Source organism: Ovis aries, chromosome 3 (genome assembly GCF_016772045.2).
Source record: "Ovis aries strain OAR_USU_Benz2616 breed Rambouillet chromosome 3, ARS-UI_Ramb_v3.0, whole genome shotgun sequence".
Classification (NCBI taxonomy): Eukaryota; Metazoa; Chordata; class Mammalia; order Artiodactyla; family Bovidae; genus Ovis; species Ovis aries.
Window position 1 is genome coordinate 43,093,879 of NC_056056.1, and position 14,126 is coordinate 43,108,004.

Consider the following 14,126-nt stretch of genomic DNA (forward strand, 5'->3'; position numbering starts at 1 on the left):
GTAAAACTCAGGAGCTAAGCTGTACCCATTTTGGCTTCATTCAAACTCACTTCTAGGTTTTACTTCCTTTCAGGTTCTCAAGCGCTCAGGCTATTGTAATTCTAGCTTCTAGAAGTTTTGTATTGTATTTAATTGCAGATGCATGCATGAATGTAACATAAACTAAGCAGCTGAAGTCTAGCTACATGTGGTATATGCCCATGAGCATTTACATGTACGCTTTCAATACACTGAACATGCAGAACAAAATCTGAGTGCTCCAACTTTCCAACGCTAGCAATGTGGAAAGGGTACTGAACCTGACTCCAGTGCTTTAGCATCACTAAACTTCAATCACCACCAACAGGTATGCACTTTTAAATACAATCTTGCTATTAATGATCATTACATCAAGGGACAAAAGCATCTACCCAATCCCCACTATGAGAACTTATCATAATTATGAAGTCTAGAGTAGACTTCTGATCATCTTCCATTAGATTTATAGCTTGTTCTAAGCCAATTGCTATTTTTACTAGTTACCATTATTGTCCTGTTCCCCAGCCTCCCACAAAAATTAGGCAGTTATTTCATTAGGGTTAAATAAAGAAGTAAGTAAACACTTGCTTAGTAAAATGTTTCTGAGTGAATTTCTCAACTTGGGTGAAGAGGAGAGCTTTCTGTGACTCAAACTCAAGCTGCAATAAAAGATTATAAATCTTCTTTTACAACTAAATAAAACCAAAATTTTGTGTGGCCAGAAACACCAGAAGAGACAAATGAAAAATTACAAAATATCTGCAAATGGATCACAGAGCTCAAATAAAATGAACTTCTTTAAAAATTGAGAGAAAAAAAAAAATTACAAAAATTTTACAGATAACAGGCAAAAGCCACAACCCGATAATTCACCAAGAAAAGATATAAAAATGGTCCGTAGGGCTTTCCAGTTGGCTCCAGTGGTAAAGAACCTGCCTGCCAATGCCGAAGACGTAAAAGACTTGGGTTCAATCCCTAGGTTGGGAAGATGCCCTGGAGGAGGCCATGGTAACCCACTCCTGTATCTTTGCCTGGAGAATCCCCATGGACAGACGAGCCGGAGGGGCTCCAGTCCAAAGGGTTGCAAAGAGTTGGACACAACTGAAGTGACTTAGCACACAACACACAGAAAACTATATGCAACTTCAATCTTAAGAGAAATGCAAGTTAAAATTACATTGAGATATCATTTCTCATTCATTAGACTGACATGCAAGTAAAATGCTGACAAACTGAAAGCTGTAGTGTCCTCAGACATGACTGCAGGAAAGAGAAGGGAATTGAGCAATAACAAAACCACACGCATTTGTCTTTTGACCCAACTATTTCCCGCTCAGGCATTTTTTTCAGGACATATATTCCAACAAATCAAAGATACAGTGTGCGCAAGGTTATTAACTGCAGCATTATCTGTCAGCATAAATACTGAACCCTACCTAGATGACCAGGATTCACTGAAGAAGCCATTATCTGTACACACTGGAAAAAAGAACAACAACAACATACAGGAAGTGGTATAAGATTGTTTAGGATATATTAAGAGAAAAAAACGAAGCTCAGAAGAGTATTTACAGGATGCTACCTCTTGTGTAAGAAAATAAGAAACAGAGGGAGGAGCACTACGGTGAAAGACAGCAGGTGGGGAGAGTAATACTTCTGAGTGTCCTTTCTTTGTTTAGTTTTGACAGCCTCTTCAGAAACCAAAATTAATGATGAGCTGGGAATATCCTGTGCCACAAACCAGAATGAAATAGAACGTGCTCAAAAGAGCTGAGGGTGCAAAGAGCCCCTGGAGAAGGAAACAACACCCCACACCAATAGAGGAGCCTGGCGGGCTACAGCCCATGGAGTCCCAGAGTGCCTGACATGGCTTAGAGACCAAACAACAACAAAGGACACAGAAGCCTGCCTGAAGGGGCTCTCATAGGCCAAATCACGAACAATTTAACAATTCAAAATGAAATAAGGCAGAGATAAGAAATTATAATCCACTGAATAAACTTACAAGTCCATACTGATAATCAACAAAAACAAGGGAGAAGGAAAGGCAGTTCCTTATGCGAGAGCCAACTAACAGACACACAAGCAACGACAGAGTTAGAAACACCATCTCTCTGCGACCATCACAATAAAAATGGACTTAGGAAAAATCACCAACTGATGACAAAAGGGGTGGAAGTCAGAAACTGACGAAGAACAGGAGATTTACATGGTCTCTAAAGTGTTTTCCGGCTCCTCTGGTGGCTCAGACGGTAAAGAGTCTGCCTGCAATGCAGGAGACTCAGGTTCATTCACTGGGTTGGGAAGATCTCTTGGAGAAGAGGATGGCTACCCACTCCAGTATTCTAGAGAATTCCATGGACAGAGGAGCTTGGCGGGCTACAGTCCATGGGGTTGCAGAGAGTTGGACACTACTGAAAGTACTTTCCCACAAATTACTTATACATCAAGAAAAAAAAGAAAACCTATACAATGGAGAGGACGGGCTCAAACAAACCTTGTATGCACCAGGACCCAGGGACCTCACAGAGATTGAGACAGAACTGTGTTTGAGTATCTCCTGTGGAGGAATGGGTCGGCAGTGGTCTGGCGCAGGGACAGGGGCTCTGGGTGTGGATATAGCTTAAGTCCTCTTGGAGGAGGTCGCCATTAACCCCACCATAAAGCTGCCAGAACTTACACAGGAATAGGAAATAAACTCTTGGGAGGGTTCAACAGAATCTTGTGCACCAGGACCCAGGAGAAAGGAACAGTGACCCCACAGGAGACTTGCCTATAGGTGTCCAGGAGCCTCTGGCGAAGGTGTGGGTTGGTGGTGGCCTGCTGCAGGGTTGGGGTCTCGGACTGTAGCAGTACATGCATGGGATCTTTTGAGGGAGGTCAGCATTATCTTCATTACCTCCACCATAGTTTGGCCCCAGCTAAATAGCTGGGCTCTTGTCTGGTGGCTGAGACAGTAACGTATCTGCCTACAATGCGGGAGACCTGGGATCGATCTCTGGGATGGGAAGATCCCCTGGAGAAGGAAATGGCAAACCACTCCAGAACTCTTGCCTGGAAAACCCAATGGACAGAGGAGTCTGGTAGGCTACAGTCCATGAGGTGGCAAAGAGCTGGACACAACTGAGCAACTTCACTTTCACGTTCAAATAGCAGAGAGGGAACACAGCTCCACCCATCAACAGAAAATTGGATTAAAGATTTACTGAGCATGGCCCAGTAATACCTGAACCATGAACTTCCAGATGTTCAAGCTGGTTTTAGAAAAGGCAGAGGAATCAGAGATCAAATTGCCAACATCCGCTGGATCATCGAAAAATTGCAAGAGTTCCAGAAAAACATCTATTTCTGCTTTATTGACTATGCCAAAGCCTTTGACTGTGTGGATCACAACAAACTGTGGAAAATTCTGAAAGAGATGTGAATACCAGAACACCTGACCTGCCTCTTGAGAACTGCAAGGTCAGGAAGCAACAGTTAGAACTGGACATGGAACAACAGACTGGTTCCAAACAGGAAAAGGAGTATGTCAAGGCTGTATATTGTCACCCTGCTTATTTAACTTATATGCAGAGTGCATCATGAGGAACGCTGGGCTGGAACAAGTACAAGCTTGAATGAAGATTGCCGGGAGAAATATCAATAACCTCAGATATGCAGATGACACCACCCTTATGGCAGAAAGGGAAGAGGAACTCAAAAGCCTCTTGATGAAAGTGAAAGAGGAGAGTGAAAAAGTTGGCTTAAAGCTCAACATTCAGAAAACTAAGATCATGGCATCTGGTCCCATCACTTCATGGCAAATAGATGTGGAAACAGTAGAAACAGTGTCAGACTTTATTTTTGGGGGCTCCAAAATCACTGCAGATGGTGACTGCAGCCATGAAATTAAAAGACGCTTACTCCTTGGAAGGGACTTCCCTGGTGGCTCAGGTGGTAAAGCGTCTGTCTACAATGCGGGATCTTCCCTGCGTTGGGAAGATCCCCTGGAGTCGGACACGACTGAGTGACTTCACTTTACTCCTTGGAAGGAAAGTTATGACCAACCTAGATAGCATATTCAAAAGCAGAGACATTACTTTGCCAACAAAGGTCCATCTAATCAAGGCTATGGTTTTTCCTGTGGTCATGGATGGATGTGAGAGTTGGACTGTGAAGAAGGCTGAGCACCGAAGAATTGATGCTTTTGAACTGTGGTGTTGGAGAAGACTCTTGAGAGTTCCTTGGACTGCAAGGAGATCCAACCAGTCCATTCTAAAGGGGATCGGTCCTGGGATTTCTTTGGAAGGAATGATGCTAAAGCTGAAACTCTAGTACTTTGGCCACCTCATGTGAAGAGCTGACTCACTGGAAAAGACTCTGATGGTGGGAGGGGGACGACTGAGGATGAGATGGCTGGATGGCATCACCGACTGGATGGACATGAGTTTGAGTTAACTACAGGAGTTGATGATGGACAGGGAGGCCTGGCATGCTGCAATTCATGGGGTCGCAGAGTCGGACGGGACTGAGCGACCAAACTGAGCATGGCCCCGCCCATCAGAACAAGATGCAGTATTCCCCTCAGTCTGTCTCTCCCATCAGGAAGCTTTCATAAGCCTCTTATCCTTTTCCATCAAAGGGCAGACAGACTGAAAACCACAATCACAGAAAACTAACCAATCTAATGACATGGAGCACAGCCTTGTCTAACTCAATGAAACTGTGAGCCATGCTGGGTAGGGCCACCCAAGACAGACAGGTCATGGTGAAGAGTTCTGACAAAATGTGGTCCACTGGAAAAGGAAATGGCAAACCACTTCAGTATTCCTGCCTTGAGAACCCCATGAACAGTATGAAAAGGCAAAAAGATAGGACAGTGAAAGATGAACTCCCCAGGCTGGTAGGTGCCCAATATGCTACTGGACATCAGTAGAGAAATAACTCCAAAAAGAATGAAGAGATGGAGACAAAGCAAAAACAACACCCAGTTGTGGATGTGACTGGTGATGGAAGCAAGTTCCGATGCTGTAAAGAGCAATACTGCACCTGGAATGTTAGGTCCATGAATCAAGGGAAACTGGAAATGATCAAACAGGAGATGGCAAGAGTACACATCAACATTTTAGAAATCAGGGAACTAAAATGGACTGAAATGGGTGAATTTAACTCAGATGACCATTACATCTACTACTGTCAGCAAGAATCCCTTAGGTGAAATGGTGTACCAATCATAGTCAACAAGAGAGTTTGAAATGCAGTACTTAGATGCAGTCTCAAAAACGACAGAATGATCGCTTCATTTCCAAGGCAAACCATTCAATATCACGGTAATCCAAGTCTATGCCCCGACCAGTAATGCTGAAGAAGTTGAACGGTTCTATGAAGACCTACAAGACCTTCTAGAATTAATACCCAAAAAAGATGTCCTTTTCATTAAAGGGGACTGGAGTGCAAAAGCAGGAAGTCAAGAAAACACCCGGAGTAACAGGCAAATTTGAACTTGGAGTACAGAATGAAGCAGGGCAAAGGCTAATAGAGTTCTGCCAAGAGAATGCACTGGTCATAGCAAACACCCTCTTCCAACAACATAAGAGAAAACTCTACACATGGACATCACTAGACAGTCAACACCGAAATCAGATTGATTATATTCTTTGCAGCCAAAGATGGAGAAGCTCTATACAGTCGGCAAAAACAAGACCAGGAGCTGACTGTGGCTCAGATCATGAACTCCTTATTGCCAAATTCAGACTTAAATGGAAGAAAGTAGGGAAAACCACTAGACCATTCAGGTATGACCTAAATCAAATCCCTAATGATTATACAGTGGAAGTGAGAAATAGATTTAAGGGACTAGATCTGATAGACAGAGTGCCTGGTAAACTATGGACGGAGGTTTGAGACACTGTATAGAAGACAGGGAGCAAGACCATCCCCAAGAAAAAGAAATGCAAAAGAGAAAAGGAAAGATATACCCATTTGAATGCAGAGTTCCAAAGAATAGCAAGGAGAGGTAAGAAAGCCTTCCTCAGTGACCAGTGCAAAGAAATAGAGGAAAATAATAGAATGGGAAAGACTAGAGATCTCTTCAAGAAAACGAGAGATATCAAGGGAACATTTCATGCAAAGATGGGCTCAATAAAGGACAGAAATGGTAGGGACCTAACAGAAGCAGAAGATATTAAGAAGAAGTGGCAAGAAAACACAGAAGCACTATACAAAAAAGATCTTCATGACCCAGATAATCACACAATGGTGTGATCACTCACCTAGAGCCAGACATCCTGGAATGTGAAGTCAAGTGGGCCTTAGGAAGCACGACTACGAACAAAGCTAGTGGAGGCTGATGGAATTCCAGTTGAGCTACCTCAAATCCTAAAAGATGATGCTGTGAAAGTGCTGCACTCAATATGCCAGCCAATTTGGAAAACTCACTAGTGGCCACAGGACTGGAAAAGGTCAGTTTTCATTCCAAACCTAAGAAAGGCAATGCCAAAGAAACTACCACACAATTGCACTCATCTCACACGCTGGCAAAGTAATGCTCAAAATTCTCCAAGCCAGGCTTTAGCAATACGTGAACCATGAACTTCCAGATGTTCAAGCTGGTTTTAGAAAAGGCAGAGGAACCAGAGATCAAATAGCCGATATCCCCTGGATCATTGAAAAAGCAACAGTTCCAGCAAACATCTATTTCTGCTTTGTTGACTATGCCAAAGCCTTTGACTGTGTGGATAACAAACTGTGGAAAATTCTGAAAGAGATGGGAATACAGACCACCTGACCTGCCTCTTGAGAAACCCATATGCAGGTCAGGAAGCAACAGTTAGAACTGGACATGGAACAACAGACTGGTTCCAAATAGGAAAAGGAGTATGTCAAGGCTATATACTGTCACCCTGCTTATTTAACTTCTATGCAGAGTACATCATGAGAAACGCTGGGCTGGAGGAAGCACAAGCTGGAATCAAGATTTCCAGGAGAAATATCAATAACCTCAGATATGCAGATGACACCACCCTTATGGCAGAAAGTGAGGAAGAACTAAAGAGCCTCTTGATGAAAGTGAAAGAGGAGAGTGAAAAAGTTGGCTTAAAGCTCAACATTCAGAAAACTAAGATCATGGCATCTGGTCCCATTACTTCATGGCAAATAAGTGGGGAAACAGTGGAAACAGTGTCAGACTTTATTTTCTGGGGCTCCAAAATAACTGCAGATGGTAACTGCAGCCATGAAATAAAAAGATGCTTGCTCCTTGGAAGAAAAGTTATGACCAACCTAGACAGCATATTAAAAAGCAGAGATACTGCTTTGCCAACAAAGGTCCATCTAGTCAAGGCTATGGTTTTTCCAGTAGTCATGTATGGATGTGAGAGTTGTACTGTGAAGAAAGCTGAGCGCCAAAGAATTGATGACTTTTGAACTGTGGTGTTGGAGAAGACTCTTGAGAGTCCCTTGGATTGCAAGGAGATCCAACCAGTCCATTCTGAAGGAGATCAGTCCTGGGTGTTCATTGGAAGGACTGATGTTGAAGCTGAAACTTCAATCCTTTGGCCACCTGACGCGAAGAGCGACTCATTTGAAGAGACCCTGATGCTGGGAAAGACTGAAGACGGGAGAAGGGGATGACAGAGGATGAGATGGTTAGATGGCATCACCAACTCAATGGACATGTGTTTGAGTAAACTCCAGGAGTTGGGGATGGACAGGGAGGCCTGGCTTGCTGCAGTCTATGGGGTCGCAAAGTGTCAGACACGACTGAGCGACTGAACTGAACTGAACTGACACAATGGAGAAAACAGGAAGCTTCACTAGGAGTTTAACACTAATATCACCAAACAGGAACAAACTGACATCACTCCTGGATGTGATAACCTAAGAAGGACACATCACTTAAGCAGTGTTCCAGCCAAAAATGCACAATCTAAATTTAATCATGAGAAAACATTCATACCCAAATTGTAGTCTGCAAAAATATCAATGTCATGAAAGACTGAAGAATTATAACAGATAAAAGGTTACTAAGAGACATGACAACTAAATACAATGTGTGCTCTTAGTTCTGACCCTTTACCAGAAAAAAGAAAAACTGTATAAAGGACATTACTGGGACAGAGAACGAAACTGAAATATGGATGGCAGATAAAAGTACATTAGCAATCAATCCCCTGAACTCAGTAACTGCACTGCGGCTGTAAGAGAACAGCCTCATTCCTAAGAAACACAAAGTAAATATTAAGGAGTAAAGAGGACTTACATATTCAATTTATTCTCAAATGACTCAAGAACAGGAGAGAGAGAGAAAGGGAGAGCACACAAACACGTAGAATGCTAAAATCAAAAAAATGGAAAACTGGGTAGTGTACAGGAGTTCTCCGTTCTATTCTGGAAACTTGCAACGTTTAAATTATTTCAAAATAAGTTTAAATGGGCACTTGTGACACAATGATATATGTCATTCAACAACCAGTGTTATCCTATCAAAAACTTGGCTGAGACAACAACCTGGTCACTCTAGCTATTTATATTCTATTTCTGACAAGCTTCTTTGAAACAACCATTTCTAAAGTACCTGGTATCAATGTCAGCCGCCTGGATTGTGTTAAAAAGCAATTCAGCAACACCTACTCCCTCGACATTGATCAAGTGAGGCTGAAACAGAGCTTCCGGTGCTTCAAACCTCTCTCCCCCGACTTTGATAATGCGGCCATCTGGGAGCTAGAGACCAAGAACAATCAGGTATCAGTAAAAGATTTTAAAAGTTCCCAGTGTTCTTCAGATGCTAGTATGCCTGTTTTATAACCGAAATCATCAGCAATATATTTCTCCCGAAATACATTTTTGAAAAAAGACAAAGTAAAATACATTAAAATAATTGTTTTTATTATCATGCTCTGTTCTGCTTTTGAAATGATATGTCCTGCCTCCAAATAGCAGGAATTTCTTGAAAGAGTCACCAATACACAAATGTGTGATGTCCACTGGTGTGTGCAAGGGAGCACCACAGATACCGCTGATCACCCACAGCAACTGGACTTTTGCCGGAGTCAATGCTGCTTCTCATTATCATTTTAACATATTTTCGAGTTTATAGAGATTTTTACCATGTAGCACAGACACATTCAATTAAAAATTTTAAATTTCTTTCAACAAATAATTATTCTGGGGAAGTATTCTTTTTGCCATCAAACACTTTATATCACGTGTGAAACTTCTATCAAATCATTTAATCCAAGGAAAATCTTACAATCAAAAAAGTTCAAGGACGCTAACCTATTTTTTAGCAGGCAGTTCTGTTGTATCCTACTTACTAGGTTCTATTAAATTTTTAAATAGATAAATATAATTTTAAGAAAATAAGATTTAAGCAACTGGTAAGATACCACTAACATATGACCCTGCTAACCCTTAAGTTACATCATGTTTATGTTTAATTAAATGAGAAATGTTAAACAAAAACTCTCTCACAATTCACAGAATTGACCTAAGTAACAAGCATGCTGGTATATACTGGCATTTGACACATTTCTATATGACAGACCAGAATTAGTTTTACATTAACATTTCTAACAGTGTATCAGTTTAAAATAACGTAATTATAATAACTATATGTAGATCCCCAAACTCACTTTCCAACATGACAAAGTTATCTCAAAGCAAGTTCTTAAAGACATTGACTCCATGTTTGCTCTAACTGTATACAGTATGTGCAACACAATCACATCTTTCAAAAACTCCACAATTATCTTTTTATAAATTTAATCAAATTTTTTTTTTTTAATTTAACAAAATAAACGCAACCATCCAGTGACTTTAAAAACCACATGAAATCACCCAAGATATATGGAAAAGCTTCATATGACAGAGTATCATTAGCATAAAACATCTATACCTGGACAATGTGGCTTTTCTCAAAGCTCTGGTTGGAGATCAACCCAGGGCCACCTACCCTAGGAACTACTTACCTTTCAGAACTGTTAAAACTGTATGCCTCCCAATTCCTCTGCACCAAACCTTATCCTATACTCTATTTGTCCACTATTTTCCCTCTTCATCAGTTCCCGGTTTATTTGTCACAAATACTTTTGTAACCTGCCTCAAATTCTGAGAGAGGGGAGAGATAAAACATGTTTTGTATTTCTAGTTCCCTTATCCTCTGTCTCACGACACTTTCTTCCAAAATCAGGTAGACAATAAATTCTGAATCTAGGGGAACTATCAAGAAGGCCTCAGGAAAGAATCCCTAGGGCAAATCTGTAGATGACTGGGTTGCAAAGTATTGATTTATTGTCTATTTGGATCAGTATCTTCTGAAATGAAACAACATAACTTATAAAAATTTTAAATTATTTTTAAAGTGACTATTTTGTACATATTTATGATATGCTCTGTTTATATGAATTAAATGGTGGAAGAATACTTGCTTTTATTGCCTATCACTCAATTTCAGTTTTGGTGGCTCAGTGGTAAAGAATCTGCCTGCCAAGGGTTCAGTCCCTGGGTTGGGAAGATCCCCTGGAGAAGGAAACGGCAACCCACTCCAATATTCTTGCCTGGGAAATCGCACGGACAGAGGAGCCTAGCAGGCGTCCACAGGGTTGCAAAGAGTTAGATATGACTTAGCGACTAAACAACAGTAGCAGATCAAAGACACAGTGTGGAAGTACTTTATACCCAGATGAAAATGACAGACTTAAGGCAGCAATACACTGAAAATTCAACTCCCCTGATACAAACTATAACTTGGTTCTAAGTATCATTAGTTACAATTTCAAGTTAACATTTGTTCTGAACATCTCATTAAGAAAATACCAAGTCAGGGAGACTGCCACCTACTGAATGGTTAAAGCAATCCTATAGGATGACCATTTTCCAAAGTATCTTAGAATACCAGTCCCATGAAATGCTGAGGAATACCGTAATCATGTACAAATCAGCATATCAAAGGTTCTGAGAAGTCCTTTAATAAAGTGAATTGACTCTCCCCCAAACTTATCTGACAATGTAACCCTTCATTTTAATTTCTGTCAATACCTACTAACATCTCAGAGAAATAACATTATGTGAAACCCATGCTGAAAAATGCTACTCCAGGTACTGCTGCTGCTAAGTCGCTTCAGTCGTGTCCGACTCTGTGCGACCCCATAGACGGCAGCCCACCAGGCTCCTCTGTCCCTGGGATTCTCCAGGCAAGAACACTGGAGTGAGCTGCCATTTCTTTCTCCAATGCATGAAAGTGAAAAGTGAAAGGGAAGTCACTCAGTTGTATCCGACTCTTAGCGACCCTATGGACTGCCACCTACCAGGCTCCTCCATCCATGGGATTTTCCAGGCAAGAGTACTGGAGTGGGGTGCCACTGCCTTCTCTGACTCCAGGTACTAGAATCTCAAAATAATATTTCATATCTAACTGTATCCTAAAGTAGAAAAGCAATATATGATTCTTGCCTTATTAAAATAACTAAATCATAGTATCATAATGTAGAAAGACATTAAAGGTCATACATATACAAATTATAACAACCCAAACCCCCAAAGTACTGGATTCCAAGAAAATCTCCTTAAGCACACACCAATAGTCACTGTCGCCCACTTTAAAACCATATATATATATCATACACCAGATATACTTACTGTGTAAGATTCAACCAATACTGTGGTTTCTAAGGCCAGTTTCTGCTCTTGCTCAATATTATATCCCACATAACACAATTTTTCTTTAATCATGCGAACCGTTTCAAAATCAGCAGAATGGTTGAAGGCATAACCCCGCAACAGAAGCAGCTAGTACAAAAAAACAGCAGTAAGTCCACAATTAATCTGAGTGAGTTCAAGTCCACAAAAGGGATTAATGCTAAGTATGTCACATCAATACCAAATACAATGGACAGCAGAACCTTTGCTCTTACTATTTCAGAAAGGAGAATATTACTCACCATAAAAGAATTTAATTTCACTTTCACAGAAAAGTTTCATAGGGAGTGACAGAATTTACAGTTCATGAATAATAAATGGGAAAAATATCTATTAATAATATTTTAGCACTGGATTCCTATAATCTGCAATTTACTCAGTCACTGCCATAATCATGAAATATGACGGACACATATTAGAGGGGCAACAGTATTTGTTAAATAGACAAAAACGAGAATTCAACCTGACAGGAAAAACAAAAACACGATACACATCATAAACAAATTAGACTTTTCACATAAAAAACTAGAAATCCTCTGATCTTTGTGTTTACAGTCAAAAGAAAACCCTTGGGCGATCCTTTGGCAGTAACCCTCAAATAGAATTCTGGCTTAGAAGGATATTATAATTCTCATTACCAATCTTATTACTAACCCAATGTCAATATGAAGACTTAACACGACCCAGAACAGTCTTCCCACAGTAGTACCAGTGACATATTGGACCTTATAATCCTTTGTTGTGGGGGATGCCTTGTTCACTGCAGAATGTTTAGCAGCCTTCCTGCAAAGATGTTAATAACCAAAAATGTCTCCAGACATTTCAAAGTGTCCCTGGAGGAGTAGCATCATCCCTGATTGAGAACCACTCACCTGGAGAGAATGTACTAACTACAGAGTTCTGGTACAGACAATATTCTAAATCTTTTTTCCCCCACATTACAAAAACCACACATGCTTCCAAAGAGTGGCCTTATATATATATACTTTATCTAGCAATGTTTTAAAGAATATCATCACTAATTACATTCACAAATAAATTTTAATATACATCTTGTTCAAAGAGGGTTTTACGGCTGAAAGGCTGCCCAAGTTGTTCAAGGAAGTCTTAAGACTCTTCTTCCCTCCTTGATATACCTCTCTTCCCATTCCTCAGGAAAGACAAATTATAATTATGTAATGATGAACTCTCATTAGCACACAAAAGATCATGTGTGTGAATCTCATACAGATTTTTATATGAATAAAGTACTGGGCCACTTCTCTGGTGGTGCAGATTCACTAGAATCCTGAGGTGACACATTCAATTTTAAGTAGATATATATACAAACTTACAAAATCGAATTCCATGATATTCTCTTTTGCTTACCTTGATAAGATATCTGGTAATATCCCTCCCAGCAATATCCAGTCTCCTGGTAAGGTGGGGGAGAGAAAAGCCTTCATACACTGGGCAAATGTGAGTCACACCATCTCCAGAGTCCACCACGACTCCAGTTAATAAACCTGCGGAAGAATCATGAAGTTGTAAACAAAAAGCCAAATCAGAAATCAAAGCCAGCAAATTTCAAGTATTTCAATATTCAAAGATGCTGGCTTCTTTACAATTGATTAGAAACATCACCAACCAAAATGGTCTAAAAGCTAGCATTTCTTTATTATTTGCTTACTGTGCAGTTTATTTCTAACACACAGACACTGAAGTCAGTGTTCTCTCACATGCCTCCTGTGAGACCTTTATTCTAATCATGTGCTCCCTCAGTGATGGGAAGAAACAGACCCCCAGACTGAGGACTGAAAAATACAACATGGTCTTTAATCCTAATTTTAATCTTGATTCCTGAATTCCCCTGAAGTCAAATTCTCTACTGTATCATGGATAACTTTTATGAAAACCACTGTGAAGGGTAATTACACAAGTTAATAGTGAATCTGCTAAAATAATCTAGTTCTTTATTATTATTTCTGTCATATAGTATATTCAAAACTCTGCTGTTTGGAAAATTTCTGTTGATACAAAATAGCTAGAAATCTGAGACTAATTCATCTTGACTAGCCAAAGAATCACTTCAATTATTCACCAGAAATCAAGAAAGACACTGTCAGTTAAACTTTGTGAGTGTGTGTGTTCTAAGTCGCTTCAGTCATGCCCAACTATTTGTGACCCTATGGACTGTAGCCCACGCGGTTCCTCTGTCCATGGGATTCTTCAGGCAAGAATACTGGAGTGAGCTGCCATGCCCTCCTCCAGGGGATCTTCCTGACTCAGGGATGGAACTCACGTCTGTTACCTCTTCTGCATTGGCAGGTGGGTTCTTTACCACTAGTGCCACCTGGAAAGTCTCTTTTGTTTCTCATTATGTGCTATTTAACAGTATAAATGGGGACTTCCCTGATGGTGCAGTGGTTAAGACTACATGCTTCCAATGTAGG

At 40.5% G+C, this 14,126-nt stretch overlaps 1 protein-coding gene across 1 annotated transcript in view; it reads right to left on the reverse strand.

The window, feature by feature from the left end:
• Window positions 1-14,126, reverse strand: part of ACTR2 (actin related protein 2) — a 38,571-nt gene that overhangs the window by 5,719 nt on the left and 18,726 nt on the right. The window contains exons 5-7 of the mRNA XM_015094304.4: window positions 13,063-13,199; window positions 11,635-11,784; window positions 8,573-8,718 (exon numbers count right to left, since the gene is read on the reverse strand). Of these exons, the coding sequence (XP_014949790.1) occupies window positions 8,573-8,718; window positions 11,635-11,784; window positions 13,063-13,199 (433 nt within the window). The remainder of the gene's footprint in view (window positions 1-8,572; window positions 8,719-11,634; window positions 11,785-13,062; window positions 13,200-14,126) is intronic.